Raw genomic sequence first — 25,534 nt, forward strand, 5'->3', positions numbered from 1 at the left:
GGACTAGGGATTGCCAAGAAAATATGTAAGGAAATTTTTTGGAGATTTCTTCTGTTTCTTAGAATACACTTTGGAAAAAGCTGGGGTAAAACTTCGAGTCCCTGAAACCAGATTCGGGAAGACGACAAATGAATCTCTTGCTTGGGACAGAATTGAGGGTTGCCCCTCCCACCTCCTATCCTGCCAGCTTTCCTCAGGGTTTCATACTTTTAAATCCCAAAGTGAATTAACTCGGCAATTTGACTTGGGCATTTTAGAGGATGCCATGACTTGGATCATCATAAAACCAAACCAGGACCAGAGATCAAAGGTAGAAGCCCTAGCACAGTGCCTAGAGAGGCATGTGGGTGCACCCGACGGCGTGGGGCTTGGGGCCAGGGGCCTTGACGACGCCTTTGTACAGGTGCAGTCAGTTCCTGCATTTCTAAGTGCTGATTGTGTAGCCTGGGAGCAGCGGGTGCCAAGCCACTGCTGCCTTTCCCTTCTATATCAGGACTCACAAGCCTGCTGGCAGGAGATCGGGCATGCCAGAAATCGCATGTTCTGCAGGGGCAGCTCTGAGCTGGGACAGGCCTTGGACTTTTAGTGAGCACAGTTGGGAGCCTGCAGCTGACACCCCAGATGAGACTTAAACTTTAAGTGTTTTTGATTTTCAGTCCAGAGTTCATCTCACCACCCCCTTAATTCTCAACAGCTAGTGCCTTATTTTATTTCTGACTTAACAAAAATGAGTGTTTTCAGCCAGGCATGGTGGCTCATATCTGTAATCCCAGAGCTCTGGGAAGCCGAGGCAGAAGGATTGCCTGGGGCCAGATCTAGAGCAGCTGGGGCAACATAGCAAGATCCCATCCCTACAAAAAATTCTTTAAAATTAGCTAGGCATGGTGGTGCATGCCTGTAATCCCAGCTATTTGGGAGGCTGAGGTGAGAGGATCACTTGAACCTATGAGTTAAAGGGTACAGTGAGCTATGATCATGCCACTCCACACCGGCCTGGGTGACAGAACTAAACCCTGTCTTTGAAAAAAAAAAAGTGTTCAACGCATAAACATGGATCGTTCCGAGTGTTTTCAATGTAAAATACTGTATTTGGAGGACTAGTTTATTTCTATAATCATCTGACATGAAAGACTAGAACATAATTGAAACAGGGTCATTGTTTATTGAGGACTCCTCAGAGCCTAGAACAGAGCCAGGCACACAGCATGTGCTCAATACATCTCTGTTAAATTCATGAATAATGCTGCATGTTAGCAGATTAAATGCTGCTACCGAATGTATTCATCAGAGTTTTAACAATCTTGCCTGACCATGAAGTTTACTCCGAGTTCTCCTATGGTGGTGCTGAACAGGACTCTGAGCAGCTGGGCCACAGCCCTCTAGATAAAGAAGTGAACCAATGCTCAGCAAGAAGAACAGGGACTGTTTGCAATGTCCGTTTGTGACTCATTTATAATACTTTCTTTGCTTCCTCAAAGGTACATGGGGTTTGATAGGAAATGAAAGATTTCCAACAGTTTTAAATGGATGGACTCCAGGGCAAAGGCTGGCTTCTTTTCATAAAGGAGGTAGTTAATAGCTTACACATTGTGTAAGACTGCCCATATGCCCTTGAAAAATATCATTCTTCATTATAACTCTGAAAAAACAGCTTAACTAGTCTTTGGACAGGCCACCTTCATCAGTAAAAACTGCTTCTGTATCATTCTCCTCCTCGAACAAAACACTGTGAATAGCTATTGCTGAGCAGACGCCATCCAGTATCTCTTATGTGACATTAAAAAAATCCACTCAAATACCAACAGATTCAACTTTATAGCACCATTCCAAAATACTAAACTTTCTTTGCACCTTTATTTTTTATCTTTTTTGTTTGTTTGTTTGTTTGGTACACATTTAAAGTCTGGGCATCCTGTAAACTTCTGAAAAGCCTCATAGAAAAAAAAAACAACTAATTTTTAGGACAAAGCAATAACTCAGTTTATAGGCAAGCTGATCTCAAGCAGGCTGTAAATTCTTCACGGGCTTCTGTAAATCTTGATTCAGGGTGAGAATATAGAAAGGGTGCTAAAGTCTTCCTGGATTAGTCTAGAGACTGTGGTGCGTATCAGGATAGAAAAACTTGTTGCCCAGTGGTCAGACTCTGTGTGTCAGTTGCAATGCAAACCATAACAACAGTCTTTTGTTAATTGTTTTAGTCTTCTGATTGACAAAGGAATTGGGATATTGGATAGGTTCAGAGTTTGTATACACCTTTTATTTGTACTCTGTAAGAGAGAAATTAGAATAATATTGAATTCCCTCTTACAAATCTCCATATTTGAAGCTCGGAGCACTCAAATCTGTTCTTAGCAAGCAGACGTATTTAAAGTCGAATTATAAATGGGTTAATTCCACATATATTTGGTTGCATTGTTATGTAAGAAGACTGTTTGACTCAGTAATGTGGGAGTTGACAGATGAGAGACTGCTTGCAGAAAAGATGATGTTTTTCCTCGTGACACCAGAGAGTCACGTCTCACAATGACTGTACTGCATGTTCTTGTCTAACTCTTCCACATATTACTGTGAGTAATGTGAACCGAGACGGTGTATGCGAGGGGCTGGGGACTCCGAGTATACTGGGATTGGGAGAGGGCTGGGAAGAGGCAGAAGTCCACTAACAGCATCATTACGCAGCAGTTTCAGAGAAATCGATTATTACACAGTAACAGTCAATGACCAGGAAGAAAAAGTTTAAATTAGAAGTGACTAGTATTAAAAAGCTACTGTGCACCAGGTAGGAAGGAATATGAGAATCATAATATGCCCTGAAATAGAAATAATCACTTTGCACTATGTACACCACATACAATATAACAGATTCTTTTTTTTTTTTTTAACATTGCACAGTATAAATATTATACACGGTGGAGTCAACTAAATGCAAAATAACTTCGAGGCACACAGAAGAAACAAGGAATAGATTGAACTTTGATTAAAATTAAGATGGAGTTAGTAAAAGGCAGAAAGTTACATTTTCAGGCCAGTAAGCTTCTGAGATCTCACCTCAAGTGGGTCGGCAGTCACCTCCCATAAATACTGAAAATGATCATACCTCAATGTCCTTAGAGTTAATTGCTTCAAAGACTAATTAGCTAAGTAATTTGAGAAAATCAGACTGTTGCTCCCCACTCTAAAGCAGGTAACCCCTAAAGGTCTCTTCCAAATGTAGGGTTTTAGAATGTGAATATACTGCTGCATTCCCCCTATTCCTTGTAAATAACTTGATTACTAGGAAACCACTGTAAGGAAACTAGAACAGTATTCAAGAACACCCATCACAGTGCTTAACAAGATTTAATGTACATTTATTCTTAACATGTGGAACATATAAAGATTTTATACTGAATAAATGATATTCATTAAGCCAGAGGAAAAGGAGGAATTTACATCAAGTTTTTTTCTTTTTTTTAAACTACATTATCTTGAAATACAAATGTGGATTCTCATCACTGAAAAATCTTTGAAGTTGTGTTTCTTCCTTTTAGTTGTATTTTTTCATTTTGTCTTTTTTGTCTGTACTGGTAACCATTTTCTACATCAGTCCATAAGCAACCATTTCCACACCTTGATTCATGAAGCAAATTGTGATCAGCTGCTCTCCCGAAATCGAGCATGACTTTATACATACAGAAACTTGTACATTACCCTCTTTTTTTGTTTTTTTTTTGTTTTTGTTTTTTGTATTTTTTCTTTTCTTTTTTTTTTTTTTTGAGATATGGCCCTAATGAAAAAATATATAAAATAAAAATAAAAAATTATTTAAATCTACCATCACTTCGTAGTTACCACATCATGAAAAAGAAACTAAAACTTTGTACTAAAAAAAAAAAAAAAAAAGAAAAAAAGAAAAAAAAAATGAGGGTATGTTTAATGTACAACTTCTATATACATCACAGCCCATAGGCAGTAAAAAAAAATATTTAAAAAATGATGAAAGGAATTGTGAAGAACTGTCATGTGGAAGGTCATCGCCGACAGCAGATGCGACGGGAGTGGTGAGGAAGCCATCTCCGGATCGTTGGCAGGTTTGTATTTTCAATCTTAACTTAAAAACCATGGTTTCTGCTCCCAGCCTAATGGAACCATTTTCCTGTGGAGAGACCAGTATCGTCTCATAGTTGTGACTGCCAACTGGAATACCTCCTTGAGCCCCTGTACCTGTATGTGTAGAAATGTCTATTGCACAGAACTTTGGGTGATGGGATGCCGTTTCTTTCATTCTCTGAGGAGTAAAACGCATAGGAAATGGATACTTTTTCACCTTTTTGACACAGTATGGTGACATTTTCGCATCTTAGCATCTTTTGCCACAACTTTTTTTCTTTAAAGTCAATTTGCTTCCCCCAAAATGCAATACAACATGGAAAAGAACATTAAAAAGATCTGTGAAAAACAAAAAGTGACCTTTGAATGCACTAGACAGCAACTTTGGTTAAAAAAAAAAAAAAAAAAGAAAAAAAACCCCAAAGGATGTACTTATACACACAGACAGCAAATATTAATTTCATAACTGTTCAAATTAATTATTTCTTTAATTCCCAATTGGTAAATAGTGAATGGGGCAGAGGAGCAAAGATTTTCTTTTCCTTCTTCCTACGCTGGATAAACAAGAACAGAAAACAGCCAGTTATATGTGACCCTCTAATCTTCACTCACACATGCTTGCCTTCTCACTTATGTCATAACTGCCCAATCTGAAACAGTACATCACAGATGACAGAAGCAACCAGAGAGTTCAGGACAGCTGATATCGAGATATCCAGCAACCGGCCCTCGTGCAAAAGGAATTCCGAGCGGTTTTCGTCCACTCTGGCCATGGCCAGCAAAGCCTTGGCCGCCCTGCACATCATGTCCACGCTAGGCGGTTCCAGGGGCGGGGGCTGCATGTGCATGAGGTTGTGCTGGCTCTGCTGGTACTGGGCCATCGTGACCCCATCCTCTAGGAAGCTTATCAAGTTTCCAATGCTTCCCTTCTGCACAGCTATGGCCCTTGCTGCTAGCGTGTCCCCTTGGGCAAGGTTCGATAAAAGCGCCATGGACATTTCTCGACAGACTGGGTTTTTGCGATCCCCAACGTACCTAACTAACGTAGCATAGAATTTCTCCTGACGACTAAATGGAGGGGTGGCCAAGATCAGGTCCACATTATTGTCCTGGATACTGAGTTTACAGAGGGTCTCCAGCACAAGTCTCTGAGGCGACAGGACCGAGTTGGGTCCCACAGTTGGAAAGGGATCTTGTGCCTCTGCAGACGGGCACACCATCCAGTGCAGCAAGCCATCCAAAATTGGCAAGCAGATGCTTTCCGTGTAAGCAGACAAGTCTAGCTGCCCGGAAATGTTGGCCAACGTGACCAGTGTGTTATCCCTCAAGACCTCGAGGCAGTCCCACCACCACTCATCCTTGCTGCATGGCACCCCCTTGTCCTCGTCCTCCTCCTTCTCATAGGTCTGCGGTGCTCGCTTTCTCTCGGGATGCTCGTGGTGAAGAAGAATCAGCTTCCCCAGGATCAGCACCAAGCCTGGATGTTTGGACATTTCGGCATCGTTGCCAGGCACGAACGACAAGCTACGGACGATATTGGACACACAGATGCACCGCTTAGCCAGGGAGTCCTGCCAGTGCGCGATGGTGCACAGTGGGGTCTCGTCCCGGCTCCTGGGCTCGTCCTCCAGCAGCTTGATGTTCCGGTGACTTTTGGCTTGCTGGATCCCAAAGGGAAACTTACTGCTTTCGGTCTGGGGCCCAGGGTTTGCGTCTTCGGGCAGTGCCCCTGGCCGAGCAGAGAGGACGTCATCGATGGTGGCTATGATGCTTTTCTCTTGCTGCTCTTCAGAGTCGCCTTTGCCTTCTTGCTCTTTCTTTCTACCTGCAGAGCTTAAAGGGGGAGGCGGGCGCCTGCGAGGAGGAATTTCCATCTTGCTCTCAAAGTGAGTCTGGATGTGCTCGGTGGTGTCGCCCCCGCCGAGCTGCCAGTGCAGAAGTCCACTGCTGAACTCCTGCACATGCCCCAACTTGTCAGATCGGTCCACAACAAACAGGTTGTTCTTTTTGACTATCTTGATTGGCAGCTTATCGAACTTACTGGCTTGCTTGGGCTTCTCCTTTGGGTCTGCAGCGGTGTCCGGGGCAGTCAGAGCGATGCTGCTCTTCTCATCGCTTTCTGTCTTCTCGCTGTCTTCCTCCTCGTCCTCCTCGTCTTCCTCGTCGTCATCAATACATTCAGCATCTTCCTCCTCTTTCCCAGAATCCTCTGTCAAGGACTGGCTGTCATCGTTCCTTGCTGCGTTGTGGTCAAGTGCTTTTTGGCTGGGGTCTCCCACTTCGTATTCCATAAGAATTCCAAAAATGTCAATCAGGCATTTTCTAAAGTACTCGACTAAAAGTTCGAGAAATCCAGACAACTGGAGAGGAGGAGGAGAAGAAAGAAAGAATAGGTACAATGTCATGACATCAGATATGACCGAGGAGGGGAAAAATCCCGAGACCTGTCAGTACCTTGGCACAATCATCACGGGCTTTTCTTCCTTTTTGGCGCACCAGGAAAGATAAATTACCTTTGAGGTACAACAGACTTCCTCAAGTTTACGTTCTAAACAAAACCGAGGTTTAGCATGTGTCTTATTTGCTGCTCACTTGCTTAGACTACCTACATAAAACTTACTTTTTATTCTCATATTTCTCATATTACCACTGAGGGAGTGCTTTGCTGTTCTTTACCTTTCTGCTCCTGATTTAGATACAATGCACTCATTATTAGAAGACTGGGAACATGGGTTTTATAGACTCTTTTGCCCAAAGTGACTCTGTTCTCTTGTATTATTTATCTGAGACTCACTTGCCGGGATTTTTATGGTTGTTATTCCTAGGATTTTATGGTTATTTTTGTCTCAGGTGCCATAGGTTACCCTGACTTGTGTTCTCCATGTATCTTTTGGAGAAGATAATTTCAGCAATGTGGTAGCTCATGAACACTGAAAATTAGAAACAAATCAATTTAGCCTCTGATAAATACATTAGAATGTTTCATAAAATGCAATTTTACCTTTCAGTTATTTACAACTCTAGCTGAAAGACAAAAGTGAGAGACCAGTGACTATGAGAGCAAGTTTGGTTTCCTTTAAGCAAATGTTTCTATCAAGAAAAAACAATACACTCCATGATTAGCAACCATCCTCTCTCCCAACACCCCTACCACGTTTAGGAACTATAAAGAGTAAGTGACAAAGAGGATTCTTTCCCGGTAGACGTTCTGGAAATCAGCTGTACCTTCAGATCCCACTGTCAGTTTCTTGAAAGTAGAGTTAGAACAATTTTTAAGAAGCCAGGGGAAGCCCTAGCACCAACTAGAAAGAATTGCTTTGAGGGTGCTGAAGGTGCAATGTTTCAAGGGCGTTTTCCCTTTTCTTCCCAGGGAAAAAGGGAAAGTTAGTAAAGCAATTCTGGTTGTGAAAACGGGATCAACGACAGCTCACCTAACCCAAGGACGAAAGTGTGTTACTCCAGCACATGCAGTACACAGCTTTTACATTCCTATTTCTGTTAACACAGATCTCGGGCAACGTTTATTATTAATCAACTTTCTAGCAACTAAAAAGTTGCCTTTCTAGGCTGATAATGAAGACTTAAAGGAGAGAAGAAAGATGTAGAAGATTCTAGTCTTATTTCAATAAAATCAAGGAAATGAACTGCTTTTAGTTTTCGCACTGAAAGTAGAGAGTCGTCTGTATACTGTAGGGAAAATGACCCTTGTTCCATGTTTTATTTCTGAGTATTTCTTTAAGAGTCGATAGCCCTGTGGACTCTTGAGCATTTTTCTTAAACTTCAGTGCTCCTCTCTTCTATTACGTTGGAAGCCACCCGAAGCCTAACTCTGAACAAAGGAGGGGTTTAAGCTCATTAGAAGTAGTAGGCTTTTACATGACTGCTTCAAAATCACCTGGAGAGAGGCAACACATGGGAGAGTACAGACTAGGAAGTAAGTTTGGCCATGAGTTGGTAACTACTTTAGCTGACTGACAGGTACGTGGGGGTTCATTAAACTGTTCTCTATCCTTCTACGTATGTTGATACATTCTATAAATACACAATATACAATTTCTAAATCTTGAACATCTCTTTAATTAAAAGAAAGACGTCAAGTCCTCCTGGAAAGTAGGGCAATGTCCCATTGCAACCAATTGTGTTTCTAATGCTGACTGCAGTCACACTTAATGTTACATTGTGATTACTTCCCATTGGCCTGCTAATATTCATTCTACACAATTTAACATCATGACTGTCATCTATCCCATGTACACATACACACATTTCTCACGTGGTCACTGTTTCCACATAAGAAAGAGAGGTATGTGTGTACACACACTAAAGACGGCAATGAATATTATCCCAGATAGCTCTATGCTGATTAAGGTTGGTCAGTAACAACAGCAACGATGGACAGCGTCAGACGCTCGGTGCTAATTAACGCAGGCGATCGTTCAGGTGCAACTTTGCACGGCTTCGTGCTCCCCTCCTCTAATCTGCTCCTTAGTTGGACTATGCTGGCTTACCTGGGAGAGATTGAAAGTTGCAACAGTGCTGTCATCATACAGAAGAATATTAATAGTGTCCAAAGCCCACGTACTCTCAGCCAAAAGACCTGATTTAAGGGACATCATCACACGCCACGCCTCAGGAGTAACTGAAGATGGGAAAGAACAAGGATATCATTAATGTCGACTGTATGCATGAAAGAACGAAAGTTAACAGAAGAATGAGAAAAAGTAAGTGGAGGGTTGAGTTAAATATTGACTTCAAACAAATGTCCTCAGGGACAGTGAAGTGCGACAACCTCGTATTTTCAATGGAGGCCATAAGCTGTACTGAGAAACTCGTGTTGTTTAAGATCTTCTCGCTTTGCTGGTCACGCGTGAGCTGAAAGTGCTTCTAGAGGTGGAGTGGCTGAGCACAGATGGTCCCTTCTCATGGCTGGGTTATTTCTTTCAGCCACCCTACCGAGTCTGCAATGTGGTATCAGAGCTTTTAATAAATGAGTCAAACCCAAAAGTGGTATCTGTCTTCTTCTGCTTTCTCCACTCACGAGTGTCTCAAGGTGGTGTCTTGGAAGACGGCCAAGTATGCGGAACATGGAAGCCAAACTGAACTCCAAAGCAGCGCGCCCCGCAGACGCATGGCCCGGGCTCTCAGGCTGCTTTCCTCCAGGCCTGTGCTCCTGCCCTCGGAACGTGCTGTGACAAACAGCAGCACTTCGATGGCTCAGATTTCTCAGGAGCATGATCGGGGCCAACGAATGGGAAGCAATTTGTTGTTTTCCCCATTATTCCTGCTACTGAAGGAAACAAAATGATCAGGTAGAAAGTTTGTGAGATTTGCCATGAGATGGGGCTGCGGGAAACAGACAACAGGCATCGGAATTTCCCAGGAGGTGTGGGGCAGTGCAGCGCGCCAGCCCGAGAGGGCAGAGGTGCAGCTTGGCCAGACTCCCGGGGCTGCCCGGAGGCTGGGGCGTTCTTCAGGCACCAAGAATCATCGGATGTGGATGTAGGTGGGTTGTGGGGAGAGCACTGTGCCTTTTCCACCTTTATCTGTTTTTAAAATTTTCTAAGATAGGCACGTATTGTTTTTACAATAGAAAAATCAAAATTACTTTTTAAAATAAAAATATAAATTTCCCTAGCTTGAAAACAAATGCTATATAACGTGTACTGAGAGATTTCAAAAAAAAATTAGACATAAACATACATATACATACATAAACATACAATATACATGTGCATTTACATACACATTTTCTATATATAAAATGGGGCTCAGGGTCTGTCTTCTTTTCTCCCTCTGCAACCATATATATATATACACACACATACAGACACACACATACACACACACATACACACACACACATACACACACATACAGACACACACATACAGACACACACATACACACACATACACACACACACACACACACACACACACACACACACATATTATGTTTTTGTTGTTCCTGTGTAAAGGGCTACTTCAGTGAACTTCATTGAAAATCTTGTTTTTGTTAAAAATAACATAGCTTGGTAGCAAAATCTGGAATATCATGAACTTACTAAAGATGCGGAATAATTGTCAACATATGTTTTCCTAGATACAAGTTGAATTATAAAATGATTTTTCAAAAATTAAAACCACAAATTGACGCACATGTCAAAATCCAAATAATACAGATTTATAAATACGTCCAGGTTCTTCCTAACTTCAGTCTTCTTACTCAGAGAAATTTGTTGTTTTCTTTTAATTTTGTTTTTAACTGATGAGCTTTCAAACTGGACTGGTAGTTTTTAAGTATCCTTTTAAATTTCTATGAATACAGTTGTTGAATTCTAAAACTCTCCAATTGCTAACTTTTTACTGAATTGTTTTTTTTCAGAAAAAAAAATTCTTATATATAAAATTCATATATACATATGAAAAGGGATACATATATATACACACACACATACAAAGGGATAGACATATGTATATATAAAGGGATCTATATAAAGGAATATATATGTGTGTGTGCATGCGCACACATACACATACATACACTTTTTTTTAATCCTTGATTTTTTTCTCTATCTCCTTTTTTTTGAGACAGAATCTCACTCTGTCACCCAGGCTGGAGTGCAGTGGCACAATCACTGCTCACTGAAGCCTTGATCTCCTGGGCTCAAGTGATCCTCCTACCTCAGCCTCCTGAATAGCTGGGACTACAGAAATGGGTTCTACTTTGGCTAACTTTTTTATTTTTAGTAGAGATGAGGTTTCGCTAGGTTGCCCAGCAGTGGTCTCGAATTCCTGAGCTCAAGCAATCCTCCTGTGTTGGTCTCTCAATCTACATCTCCTTAATGTCCAGTGGCTGATGTCTTTCACTATTAATTTACTATCTTTAATTTTGTAATCATTGCAAATGATTTGAAGTGAACTTCATCTTGAGTTTTTCTGAGTAATTTTTTCTAATACCACTCAGATCTATTATTTCCCTCACTGAGTTAAAAGTACTTCAGAAATCATGCAGAGACTTGATGTATACTCCCAGACAGTCCAGATCTCTGATTAGTACTCAGAACATCCCACAGAGGATAAACAAGCAACATCAGCATTCAAGTGACACAGTTCTTGGCCCATGTCTACCAGTGCACTGGGGATATCAATTCAATGTATCACTGTATAGCACATTCTATATGTCATACCGTCTATCAATCCAAATATTACATCCATGCTTTGACTTTTTCCCATGGAAATTCATGGTATGCTGTCACCAAATTACAGAGTGGCTTGCCTTCAGATTTTCTCAGGTCACCTTTAGCATTTCATTAGCCTCACAGGGGGGTCTGTTAGGCACGTATTGTAGCGATTAAGTGGCTTAGTTAACGTCAAATCTTTAAGCCCAAAATATAGTATATAATCACTGAGGATCCCCTGATTTCTTACTTGAAGCTTTGATCTTTCACACAAATAACATTCACATGTAAAACGGCCATTTTAGGAGGATGGGGAAAAAAAACCTGCCATTTTATTTCAAAATCTTTTCTGACGCTATTTCTTAATTTGGATTAGCAGCCTCCAACTGTTATTCTTATATATATGAACATGCGCCTTGATAATTTCTAGTCATAATTTTTTTCATCCCTTTGAGATTAATAAGAACAATATCTACACTGAGATTAAAATTCTGCACTGCAGCTGGAACTCGTTTCGGAATGAAAGCTTTGGAATTCTTACCGATATCTTTGGAGGTAATCTTTCGTCTTTGTTTCAAGACCGGCTGTGATGCTTCTACTGAGCCAGGAGGAAAGGTAATCTCCCTTCTGATGGGGGGTGGCTGGGGCGGCGGCCCAGTGGCCTGGGATGCGGGGACCGTGGGCATCACCTTCTGCATCTTCATGGAGGGCAGAAAGGGAGACTTGCTTGGAGACATGCGGTTCTCCAGGGAGCGCTGGAAGGACGCTGGGCTGGGCGCCCTGGAGATGTGATTTGGCAGTGACGGTGGCGTCTGGTAGGACGGCTGTGGCGGGCGCGTGATGGGCTGCATGGAGGCTGGGGACGACATGTAAGGCTGACGCTGGCTGGCGTGAGAAGGCCACTGGCTCTCATGGTTTATCCTCTGATCGGGTACCATCATATCGTCCGTGCGGTTCATGCCTGGGTAAGGGGGCGCCTGTGCAGGGCCGCCAGGGCCCTGCCTGTTCTGGTAGGGATAAGGCATATCATTGCGTGCTGCCCACATATTCTGCTGAGGCCCCTCGCTGGAGGACGACTGCAGCGGGCCGCCCATCATTTGAGGCGGGATGCCGTGCGTCTGGAGCTGCCCCGGGCCCTGCATCCGCTCCCTGCTGTAGGGATAGGGGTACTGGCCCTGGATGGGCCTGCGGTCCGGCCCCGAGTAGGAGCCGCCGTACTGGTTGTACATCTCCTGCTGCTGGCTGCCATACTGCATGTTGTACATGTCGCCCTCGTGGCGCTTGGCTGGGGGCCCGTACATGCCGTCCATATGGCGTTTGTAATTCTGGAATTCACAGAAAGATGAATCACCCTGATGTGCTCTTACAGGTACAATCACACACTGAAACGATGCAAAATAGTTACTACCTGCTAGAATGTTCATTTCCAAATGAATATGGGAAGCTCCTGTAACACCTGAGAAATTTCTGTTCGATATCTCAGTATTGTACACACCGTGTTACACAATCAGGAGACGGCATCCAAAGTTTGTTTTCACATGTTTGAAACTTTCTGTGGGGAAAAAAAAAGCCTCCTCTCCTTATGCTGTGACACCAGGACAGCCAGCATTGGAATCCCGCACAGGCAGATGCCACACACATTGGGAGCTGTGCTAGGACCACAGCAGGGGGCAGAGGGACCCTCCCTCCCATAGGAGAGCTAGGATCCGGGGCCAGCCTGAAAGGGTTCAGGATAAATGGGTGTCTTGGGCCTCATTTTATGGAAATGCCTCCAAACAGGACTCGGCTCCCCAGACTGGCCTGTGTCACCAGACATCCATCCCATGGCTCCTGCCCTGACTTCTGGCTTGGCCAGGTGGGGCTCCCCCAAAGCCTCACTGGTCCTGGCACTGAGGACAGGGCTGGCACCACATCTGCTACCAGGCTTGCTTCCCGGGATGCTCTGGGACCAGTGCTTAATCGGGGTAGGTAGGAATCTGATGGGAGGCAGTGAGGTGCTGGTGTTTTTCACTTTACTTGAAAACTGTTTAAGATCAGTTGGTTTAATAATGCAATTCACTGGCCGGGTGCAGTGGTTCACGCCTGTAATCCCAGCACTTTGGGAGACTGAGGTGGGCGGATCACCTGAGGTCAGGAGTTCGAGACCAGCCTGGCTAACACAGTGAAAACCCGTCTGTACTAAAAACACAAAAGTTAGTTGGGTGTGGTGGCTGGCCCTGTAGTCCCAGCTGCTTGGGAGGCTGAGGCAGGAGAATTGCTTGAACCCAGGAGGCGGAGGTTGCAGTGAGCAGAGATCCCACCACTGCATTCCAGACAGAGTGAGACTCTGTCTCAAGAAAAGAAAAAAAAAAAGCAAAAAAAAAAAAAAAAAGCAATTCACTGTGCCTATATGCTTCAGCAAAATTATTAAATGAAAAATACATAATCAATTATAATACATATAATAACGTATATATAGTTTTCAAATTTTTTATTTATTGCAAGAGGTCTCAGATCTGAAAAGCTGTTTAGAAATGGCAAAGCCCTGTGCGGCTGGAGAGCCACACCACGAAGGGCAGCTCTCTGCAGCAGCGCTGGTCACTGCGGGGGAGGGCTCAGCATCTCTGAGCTGCAGCCGTCACGTGTGAACCAGCAAACCCCTGTCCTACTTACTCTAAGTATCATTAGTAGCTTATCTTATTTTTTAAAAAGCCAATTCACTTTCACTATTAGTATATAATATTTTAAGTAGCTTTTCTACATATTCTCTTTAAAGCATTGACAACTTTCTGTCCTAAAATGGCTTCTGATACAATAGTATACACAACAGATACATGTTTAAAATATACTACCTCTAGCTTGGGCTGGTTATTATTTACAAGGACAAATGTACTCTACTTCCTATTACAGGTTATATTTGTTTCAGGAAACCATGTATCAAGAGTGATTTTTAATTTGCTGACTTCAACATCCCAGGAGTACTTTCTAGCGTTAACTACATCCTGAACGGTCCATAAACACGAATCATTTTTGTTAGACTTCTGAAAAGACAAATTTGAGTTTGAACCTCCAGGAGAGAACCAGAAAACACAGCGCCCCACACCCACTCGCCAACTCACCGGCTGCTGTGGGTACAGGCCGGGCTGGTGCCCTCCATACGGCGGCTGTCCCGAGGGAGGGCCTTGGCCTGGATACTGCTGCCCATAAGGTTCATGCCTGGAACGAGGCATTCAAAGAAAACGTAATTGAGAAAGAGCCCCAGGCAAACAGAGAAAGGAACGATTCATTTCTGGAACCCCGATTCCCCCAGCAGCTCTGCTTGGCCCTCACTGTGCACCCCTCCGACGAGGGCCCTCTGAGAGGCAGCTGCATGCCAACTGTTAGCACCAGGGGTGGGAACACCCATTTTGGGAATGGTGCCAAACTTCTGGTTTGGGCTGTTGGCTAATAGGTGTCAGAGGAATACCGGTTGAACAGGCAGGCGCCCTGTAAGCACCTGTCAGGGCCTCTGGCCTCTGCGTGGAGGCCGCAGCCCCGCCTCTCCACTGCCGTGTGCCTTAGGAAGTGTCGCACAATGCTGCGATGTGAGGCACTCATGGAAGCCAGAAACGACGAGAAGAACTTAAGACTCAAAAGCAATGTTCCTAGAAGTACCAGAACACCGACATGTTTGTACTTTGCACATTCTCATTATGAATGGAAAATGTTTAATTTTTAAAAGCTACACTTCAAACTTAATTCAAATGTTAGCTAACTAACCACTGTATAAATACAAGTGCTCAGAATTTCGAAGTCCTATGCCCTAAAAGGCTACAGAAGAGAATAATAGGGATGATTTACATGTATGCCTATTACATCTTAAAATGGAAATGAACTAATACTTTTATCTTTCAACTACTAGCATATTAAGAAATTGTAAATACCATCAAAAATAGCAAGTTTTAGAAGGCAATAGATTGGGAACTTTGAAAGATACACTGGTTTAGGTTTAATATGCTAAATCTTGTAAGAAAGAGGACAACGGACTGAATATATTCCCAACCTGATTAAAGAATAATAAAAATAAATAAATTTTTAGACTATCACATGTGAAACAGACATGGGAACTTTTGATAACTAACTTTTAACCTTGAGATCTAAGAAGGAAGCTTAGAGATAAGAGGAAAGAAATGTAACTGACATGGTAAAATTTAAATTGCCTAACAAGCAACGTTTTTTCAGAAGAGAAAACTTAACAATGAGGTAAGCCTATCTTTAATGTGGTAGGGCCAAGATAATTCTTCTAATCTTGCCAGCTACCCACCAAAAAAACATCTGTAGCTTTTCCTGGACCCTCAAAAATGAAACAAACCTAACTGAAATCCTTGATCCAGCACACTAAACATTACCTTATGGTTAACTGATGAATGAACATATCACAGGTAAATACTGACCACATCATGGCCAGGTTAAGAATTAGAAGAGTAAATTCCTAGGTGCCTAGGAGAAAGCACCGTGTCTCCTTGAACACGGGATGGACTCCCAAGAACCAGGCTCACAGACAATACCATAAAGAAATCTCATTTGGTAAAGCTGTGATGTTTCAATCTTTTCTCCTTTGTATTACACCGAGGAACCTTTCCCGCCAACCGAGCCGTCCCTGTGACCCCAGCATGTGGAATGATGAAAGGTGAGTGGGTCTGGCCCAGTGGTCCCTGGCAGAACAGCACACGGAGCTTCCAAAGGCAGTGACCCCAAAGTCAGCTCCACCCTGTGGCACGCCACTGTGGCTCTGGGGAGGGAAAAGCCCTTCTAGTATGCCTCTCTATTTTTTTCTTTAAAAATCTGAAATATTATATGAAAGCCTTGCTTGTAATTGTGTCTCTTGTTAGGAGGTAGAAAACATACCACCAAAGGGAGGGGTTTTATGATAATAAGTACTGGAGTCAGGGCACAGGCATGGGACCTTCTTCACAAAAGGAGGCCTACCCTGGGCCGTTACCTTAGGAAGCAGTTTGCAGATGTCCTTTCAGAGCCGTTTCAATTACTTTTCCTCCTAGCTAATTAAAAATCAGTCTGTATCATCAGTCTGGCCACTGAACTTGCCATTTTCACATCAGGATGACTTCCTGATGAGAGGCTGCAGTGAGCCCTGTGCTGTGGGTTTTCTAGAGATGTTTATTAAGGTGCAAAGTACTGTCCCTCTATTTAAAATGTTCACCGGGAAGAGTGGCAACATCTCATAAAGCACTGCCTGGAAGACCTTTCGAGAATGCTGAAGGCCCAGTGTGGCTACCACTGCTCAGACCCTTGCCCAAGACAGAAAAGAGGAGAGAGGGGGCTGGTGCTGTGGAGGCCCAGGCATCCAGGGGCTCCAGGTGAGCTGCACCTGGAGTGTGCAGCTGCCAGTCCCTCAGAAGGAAGCTGGGTGCAGATGCTGGGTGCCAGTGTCACCGGGGTGGCCCTGGCTCTCGACTTTAGGAACATGACTCCTGCGAAGGCCAAGGTCCTTCTCCCTGGTCCTGAATATCCTTCTACTTAAGGCAGCCACCTGACACTCACCTGGTGACCAACAGCCACTGCCTCTTTACTTTCACGGGAAAGGGGACACTGTATACTGTCATCAGTGGTTCAGCTGCCAGGACTCAGAAGCGCGTGTTTGAGGAAAGCACAGTTTCATAAAAATCATCTTGTCGCCATCTGAGAAAACCCTCACCTTCGGTCGTAACTGGCTCCATAGGGAAACTGCTGGCGCTGCCCCATGCCCAGACTGGACACTGCTCCGGAGGGGCTCTGGCTGTACACGTCCTGCATGCCGCTGTTGGGCATCTGTCCTTGCGTCATAAAGGGCTCGCTGCTTCCAGGCACTGCAATATTTTAAATAAAATGCAGACACTTAGGCGTTTCTAAAGTCTCAGGCCCATCCATCCCTGCTAGTAATCTCTATGGTCTTTGTACTTTTTCTTTTTTTGAGAGGGAGTCTTGCTGTGCCACCCAGGCTGAGTGCAGTGGTGTGATCTTGGCTCACTGCAACCTCTGCCTCCTGGGTTCAAGTATTCTCCTGCCTCAACCTCCCAAGTGGCTGGGATTATAGGCACCTACCACCACGCCCAGCTAAGTTTTATATTTTCAGTAGAGACAGGGTTTCACCATGTAGGCCACGCTAGTCTTGAACTCCTGACCTCAGGTGATCCACCTGCCTCGGCCTCTCAAACTGCTGTGATTACAGGTGTGAGCCATACTTTTTCTTAATATGGTAGACCATAATACTATTGAACGGGCATAAGGTGTGGAGCCAAGATGTGCTCTGTGGGGGCCGAAATCTAAGATGGCCCTGAAGATCCAGTGCCCCCTGCCTGGTGGGCACCTCCTTGGGCCCCTCCCCTTCAGTGCGGGTAGGACCTGTGAATACAACACTAACACTCCCATGGTCATATTATGTTCACGGCAGAAGGACTTCACAGACGTGACTATAGTTACTAAGCAGCTGACTGCAAGTTACCCAGAAGGGAGATTGCCCAGGTAGCCCTTTAACTTTGGGTCTAGAGCTTAGAGATGAAGCAAGTCAGAGATATTTCCCTGCTGGCCTTGAAGAAGTAGCTGTCATGCTGTGGAGAGGGTCACATGCTAGGAAGGGTGGGCAGAGGACAGTCAAGAAAATAGGACTGTAGCCTCAACCACAAGGACCTGAATTCTGCCAAGACTTAAACTCTGAAGAGGACCCTGGCCTTTGAGGAGCTCACTGTCCTGGCAGACACCTTGATTTCGGCCTGTGAGACCCTGAGCAGAGGCCTAGTCACACTGTGCTGGTTTTGTGACCCACAGACTTTGTAGGATCATACATTTATGCTGTTTTAAGCTGCTAAATTTGCGGTAACTTGTTATATAACAACATGAAAAATGAACACAAGCCCAGATCCATTCCTTACTTGGGTAAGTTACCTCTGAGTTTAAATTTTTTTTTTTAACATTTTAATTATGTTTTTTAGAGATAGGGTTTTGCTCTATCATCTAGTGTTAAGGGGTGCAGTGGTGCAACAGCAGTGGTGAGGCGCCATGGCACAACTGCAGTGGTGAGGCGCAGTGGCGCAACTGCAGTGGTGAGGTGCAGTGGTGCAACTGTAGTGGTGAGGCACAGTGGTGTAAGCAACTGCAGTGGTGTGGCACAGTGGTGCAGCACAGTGGCGCAACTGTAGTGGTGAGGCACAGTGGTGTAAGCAACTGCAGTGGTGTGGCACAGTGGTGCAGCACAGTGGCGCAACTGTAGTGGTGAGGCACAGTGGTGTAAGCAACTGCAGTGGTGAGGCGCAGTGGTGCAACTGCAGTGGTGCGGCGCAGTGGTGCAACTGCAGTGGTGTGGTGCAGTGTTGCAACTGCAGTGGTGCGGTGCAGTGGTGCAATCATAGCTTACTATAGCCTTGAACTCCCGGGCTCAAGTGATCTGCCTGCCTCAGCCTTCTGAGCTGCTAGAATTACAGGCGTGAGTCATCATACCTGGCCCCTATTTTCTTGTGTGTAAAATGAGGCCAGTAATATTATCTCATGAAACGGTTGTAAGGAGGGCATAAAATATGTATACAAAGTTAGTTCACTTCTACCCTAAGAAAAAAAGCAAAAACCTTAACATTCAACCACTGATTCACTCCAAAATAAGGATTAAAAAATTATTAGAGAGTTAAGAATAGCTTAAGATGGGATGAGATACAACTATTTCTAATACAGGGTGGAGTGCCAATTAGGTTGTATATGCAAATCAGCATCAGCTCAGAACCCAAAGGAAATTGGGTTAGGTCCAGAAACTAGCCTGAAGGCAAATTGAACATTTAAATATAAATTTTTATCTATATACAGTATTGTTACCTTTCCCTTTCCCCATCCTATGAGAGTTACTTTTATGTTATGTGAAGCAAAAGCTGGTTAAGATTTCGTGAGTGGACACATTCTGTTGCGCTGGTAGAAAGGGCCCAACGCCAGCATCAAGTATTTTCCCTTGTAATGTGCTTTCACCTATTTTATGTATTGTGGTAGAACCAGTTTTGAAGTTACTTTCTATTCTGTAGATGTGAAAACAGAGATAGACAGAAATCACATGGCATAATTAAATAGCTTAATTATCTAATACAGAAGTAAATTTTAAAAAGTCACCAGGAAAAGGGACAACCAAATTAAAAATGGGCAAACACATAAATGGACATTCACAGAAGAAAAATAAATGGTCAATCAACATATGAAAAGATGTGTGAGTTTACTAATAATGGAATAAATCCAAGGTAAAACAGTAACGAGGCTTTCTCCCTTCCATCTAATTGGCCAATGTCAAAATGACGGACGATGATCATTCTTAACAAGGGGGTGTGAACGCACACACTCTCACATGCTCTTGTTGAGAACATTAAACTCTGGCATAACCTTTGCCAATACCTGCTTTACCTGCCATGGAGGGCTCTGTTTTGGCGACCCTCAAAGAAGCGCCATCTCCCAGCATTCGCGACCTGGGAAGCCCCTCCCATGATGCCTTTGGGCTTGGTCATGTCATTAGCATTGATTACGAGGGCCCCAGCAAGTGGGATGCAAGCAAAAGTGTTCTGAGTTCTTGCTCCCAGGACCTGTTCTCTTGGAGTGCTCTCTCTTGGAACCCATCTGCCATGTCATGGGCACCTAAGAAACTAGCTGGAAAGGCCCCATGGAGGAGGCTGCAGCCAACAGCTCCAGCTGAGTTCCCCGAGAGCCTGGGGATGACGTCAGCCACTTGAGAGGTATCAGAGCCCAGCAGAGCGCTCGGCCTGGCTCCCAGATGATGGTGGCCACCTCCGTGTCCTAGTTGACAACATGACACACACAGCGAAGAACTACTGTCTACCACAGAACCGAGAGACAGAATTGTTACTGTTTTTAAATCCACTAAGTTCTGGGGGTAGTTTGTTATACTGTAAAAGCTGAGCTAGTCAGTAAACTAAAAAAAAGTCCATATCCTTTGATTCAACAATCTACTTCTAGGACTCTATTTTGCAGAAACATTCTTACAAATGTGAAAAACTTGTACTTCAACAATCACTGCATCATTGTTTATAATAGCAAAAGATTATGAAACAACTCATCCATTACTGGAGCATTAGGGTGTATCTATTCAATTAAAAAGAGTAAGTAGAGCTATGTGTACATATATTAATAGACCTTCAAAATACACTATTCAGTTAAACATATAAAATGATGTTTACTTATATGTAATCAATCAATGCCTCCATCAGTGAAGTAAGGAAATAAGAAGGAAGCAAGGCAGGGAAGGCAGGCTGGTCAACAGGCGGGGCCAGGCTCCTCAGGGATAGTGAGGGCTAATATTAGATCCGGCTCTTTGACTGACCACACTACCATACTACAGGTTAACACCTCCAGCAGCAGCAACAACGGCAACAGAGAATATGTTTTCCACTGAAGTTAGTCACTAAACAAAAAAATCAGAGCACCATCAAGATTACTGACGGAGTAAGGCAATGTGAAGAATGGAAAACTACACAGAACGGGAGTAAGACTTTAAGAAAATCTGCTACTTGTGGATTTTCTGTTTATCTGTTTTAATTTGGTACTCAAACACCACTACTGTAAGGCAGCAGGTGCACTGAAACACACTAGGGATCGTACTAGCCATTGGGGATCATTTACATGGTTGATGAAAACACATTACAGACAGTCACCAAATAGGATGGTTCAACCTTATGATCATGTCAAAGCGACAAGCATTCAGTAGGCTCCTCAATTTAACATGGGGTTATGTCCGGATCAACTCACTGTTTAAATCAAAAATATTCTCAACTGACTGATATTTTCAATTTAGGATGGGTTTCTTCTGATGTAACCCCACTGTAAAGCAAGAATTATCTATATATATCTACCTAGGGCCTAGCAAGGCAATCCCACAATCATTCGGCTCCCACAAATTTATTTTTGTAATAAGAAAAATTACAGGCATAAGGACACAAGGGAAATGCACCTGTGGTTGTCTAATGTGGTGGATCAGTGGGATATAGGAATGCTTCACAATACATTTTGAGGCCAAATTCCAAATATTACTAAGGAATTTTTTCCATGTCTTCATATTTTCGGAATCTAAACCCATCAAAAACACTAACAAAATGTTCTATTTAGCATCTCATACCACTAAAAAAAAAAAAAAAAAAAAAAAAAAAAAAAAAAAAAGCTCTCCCCACATTCACAAAGCTTTTGAAATTCTGAGCTTGTGGATTTATTGCATGTTCTGCAAAATCTTTACTTGGAATAAGTAGCCCTGAAACTTCTGAAAGGAGAAATTATAGATGATCTTGCTTTATAAGTGTTATCCAAAATATTATACATGAAATACTATGAATTTCATTTTTAAATGGTATGTGTCCTATACTCAAATTTTAAAGAGTCTTCACTGTTCTTTTTCATTGGTCTATAATACGTATGAAAACCAAGGCTTTGAGGTTTACACTTCTCTCCACTCAGACAATGTTATTGAGAAACTCATGTACCCCAACATCTAAGCACAACATAGGTACTATTATTTAAGGGATTCCAGAGTAAGTATTTCCATAAAAATATTCTTCACTATTTCTTCTATATGCTTTTTCCAATAATATTCACGTCATCCTTCAATTTCACAGGACTTGACTGCATCAGGAAGAATGCCCAAAAGCAAAATATCAAGTCTCCACTTGTGGCTGGTACAGCACGGGCAGAACTGGAGGGCAGCACCTCAGACAGTCACAACCTCAGTGCCGCCTCGACCTTGGGGAGCAGGCATCAGGGGAGAGCCCGCCTGGTGTTTTCTGATGGCAGCTGCAAACCCCTGCACTCTCAAAAGCCTCATCATCCCATCGCTGCAGACACGGCTTCCACACTTGCTACTCCAGAACTATACTGATTCCAACATTTGCTCAGCTCCAGCCACACATTCCATGCCTTACCCCCGGGACACAGCCCAGAGGGACTGCGGTTCCCCTCCAGCCAGGTCCTTTCCCAGTCCTCCACATTGCAGGGAATCATGTCTTTACCTGCCCAGTCACCGTCAGCCCCTCCCTCAGGGCCCGAGTTCACCCTGCCAGCACCTCTGCACGCTGGTGGCCAGCTCCAATTGGCCAGCTCACCCCAGATGCTCACAGTGGTCTCTGCAAAGCTACTCTTACTTCTTTCCAGTACATTCTCCAGAGACGGCCAGTTATTTATTTCTTACCAAAAAAACTACTCACATCACTTCCCCAAGCAACATCTTTCACCTCAGTGAAAAATCCAGATTCATCAATATGCCCACAAAGACGGAAGGGCTCTGGGCCCACGGGCCTCAACGACCTCCGCCTGTCCTTGGGCCCATCTCACTGTGCTCCGGACACCCCCCACCTCTCATATGCCAAGCTCATTCCCGCCACCCTCCGCCCCCTTGCCAGCTCCCCAGGGCGCTTCCCTCATGCCCACCCAATTTGATCACTCTCCCTCTCTCCTGCCGCGTCACCCAGCACCACTGCTATCCGTACCCTTTCTTGCTTTGCTTTCCTGTCTTCCACCAACCACAGTCTTTAACCACCTGTTGGTGCTTATTTTTTGTTTCCTCCCAGGAAGTAAGAAGGCAGGGAGTCTGTTATTCCCTGAGGGCAGGCGGCGACTGTGATTGCCAATCTACGAGCTAGTGCCCAGCGCACACTACACTACCACAGCTGCCAGCCACTCTTCTATGAGCTCTGTGTGCAGGAACTTAAACCTCACCATGCCTTTGGAAGCAGGTCCTATTATTTTCCCAGTTTCTAGATGAGGAATGTAACTTGGTGTGTGTGAGGAGGTGGCGGGTATCCGGACACAGGGAGCATGTGCCAGGGAAGATGCCGAGGGCAATGAGGCCAGCCGGGGACAGGGTGGGGGCACAAAGAGGCTAACTGCTTTTCCCAAGGTCACTCATGCAGTGGGATGGGGCCCTGGGACCCACACCTGGACAGCACAGGCGCACAGGCAATCTGAGTGAAAGGCACCACGGTGCAACAGCAGACAGTGAAATGCCCACTGGCCCACACCTGGGCAGAGGCCCCTCTGCACATACCTTTTCTCATTCCCCCAAAGGGGTCCTTGTTGGGCTCATAGGGCATCCTGCCCATCACATCGGGCATGCTCATGCCCTGCTGGTAGGGGGTGTTTGGAGTCATGGAGTTCCGTTTCGGGAAGGATGAATCACTCACGTCTGAGAATGGGTCATGCACACTGATTGTACTGCTTCTGAAGAGATGCAAAGAATGAAAGCTTAACCATACAGCAGAAGTGACCTCCAAACAGTGTATTCAGAAGATAAACCAATCCTGAAATGTGCAAATGCAAAAACCATCCCAAATAAATGACATGAATAAAACTAGTAGTAATCAACATTTAAAAACTCTCTATGGAATACCATTTCTTCTCTCTATGAAGTTCGCTCCAGAAAACTAGAAGATGAACAAATCTGACTTGATATGGCTCACAGAGTTATCTGAACATACCTTCCACCTTGCATTGGGGTCATCTGTCCATGAGGGGTGGAGGCTGGGGTAGGTGGCTTCAGGTCACTGGGAACCTCTGCCATGGAATTGCTGCCAGTTGACTGGGGGGTCTGTGGGCCTTGCAAGGATCCTGAGTTAGCTGAGAGTAGCGGTACCAAGAGAAAAAGGAAAAAAATCCAGAGATTATCAAGTAAGCCCAGCCATCTTGCTAGCTATATATATGAAAGAAATAAGTGTACATAAGACACCGTCATTAGAAACAGTAACAATAGCCATTGCTGATAATGATGTAAAATTAGTTGCTTTTATATTGTTTACAGTAAAAATTAGTAAAGAAGCTTTTGAGTAAACTATTTGGCAACATACTTCATTTGTAAGCCATAAAATATATTTATATCTTTTGGCTGGATATTTATTTCCTGAGTATTTATCACACGAAAATAATCTAATAGGCTGGGCAAGGTGGCTCACGCCTGTAATTCCAGCATTTTGGGAGGCTGAGGCGGGTGGATCATGAGGTCAGGAGTTCAAGACCAGCACGGCCAAGTGAAACCCTGTCTCTACTAAAAATACAAAAATTCGCTGGGTATGGTGGCACATGCCTATAATCCCAGCTACTCAGGAGGCTGAGGCAGGAGAATTGCTTTGGGAGGTGGAGGTTGCAGTGAGCCGAGATTGTGCCACTACACTTCAGCCGGGGCCACAGAGTGAGATTCTGTCTCAAAAAATAAAAAAAATAAAAATAAAAAAAATAAAATAATCTAATAAAAAAAGAAGCTTTAGGCAGAAAAGTGTTTATTTCACTGTTGTCTGTACTGGAAATAATGTAAGTGTAAATTTTTACAAATGGATGAACATTTTGGTGTGTGAATTCAATGAATTATTGTGCTGTTTGAGAAACAAAATTAGAAAACTTAGTTCTGGGTCTTAGGCAATGTGAAATGTTTACAAAGAAAAGCAAGGATACAAATTAACAATGAGCCTTATGTCACTTCAATAGCTTCTCAGCATTTGAATGCATCTGCGCTCTGTCATTAATAGCAGTCATTTTTTGACTTACGAAATCAGATTTGTTATCAAAAAACACAAGTCATACTGGTTGGGAGTTTTTTAATGTTGTTATCAGGGTGCTGAGATTTGGCTTTACGTATAATTACATTATAATAACAGAATGGAACAGGTTTTTTCCAAACCTTACACAGGACTCTTAGAAAAATTAACCTCGCCTTGAGGGAAAAACGTTAACATTTTCAGGGCCCCTGCTTTGTCATCTATGGTAGTCCTTAGCATGCTAGATCGTCAATAGCTACTGGTTTCACGTGTGAATTAAACAAATCCTTATTGAAGGAGTAATACATCTACTACAGTCTAGGCTCTCTTCTATGCCCACATACACCAGTGGACCAAACTGGTAAGACAGCAATCCCTGCCCTCATGGAGTTTATGATGAAAGCGTTCAGAACTCCCCCGAACAAATGGCAGGATTACTGCTGCTTGTGAGTAACATTTGGGTGTAATGCCTTTCCTGTGTAGTCCCCAAGGCTTACTACAATTACCATTATTTACATTTCACTTCAGTGGCAACAGAGGTAAACAAAACCACCAGAGGTCACAGAGTACACTGTGAAGGAGTCAGAAATTGAAATGAGTCCATTATTTCTACTCGGAAAGCCTCAGCTAGACAGAGACATTTCTAGCCAGATTAGGTCTGCCCAGCCCCTGGCCTGGGTTAGAATGAATGCTGGCGTAACACCCACCCCCGTGAGCCCTGCACCGAATGACTCAGAGAAGTCCTCAGAGATGCTGGAAA

At 43.7% G+C, this 25,534-nt stretch overlaps 1 protein-coding gene across 9 annotated transcripts in view; it reads right to left on the reverse strand.

The window, feature by feature from the left end:
- Window positions 1–1,142: 1,142 nt before the first annotated feature.
- ARID1B (AT-rich interaction domain 1B) overlaps window positions 1,143–25,534 on the reverse strand; it is a 438,299-nt gene continuing 413,907 nt past the window's right edge. For all 9 annotated transcript variants that reach the window (XM_074397218.1, XM_039467048.2, XM_074397219.1 and 6 more), the window contains 7 exons: window positions 23,725–23,863; window positions 23,295–23,467; window positions 16,944–17,094; window positions 14,368–14,464; window positions 11,811–12,594; window positions 8,598–8,728; window positions 1,143–6,449 (listed from right to left, as the gene is read on the reverse strand). In XM_074397218.1, the coding sequence (XP_074253319.1) occupies window positions 4,725–6,449; window positions 8,598–8,728; window positions 11,811–12,594; window positions 14,368–14,464; window positions 16,944–17,094; window positions 23,295–23,467; window positions 23,725–23,863 (3,200 nt within the window). In that variant the 3' untranslated portion in view covers window positions 1,143–4,724. The remainder of the gene's footprint in view (window positions 6,450–8,597; window positions 8,729–11,810; window positions 12,595–14,367; window positions 14,465–16,943; window positions 17,095–23,294; window positions 23,468–23,724; window positions 23,864–25,534) is intronic.

The sequence above is a fragment of the Saimiri boliviensis genome, chromosome 4 (genome assembly GCF_048565385.1).
Source record: "Saimiri boliviensis isolate mSaiBol1 chromosome 4, mSaiBol1.pri, whole genome shotgun sequence".
NCBI lineage: Eukaryota > Metazoa > Chordata > Mammalia > Primates > Cebidae > Saimiri > Saimiri boliviensis.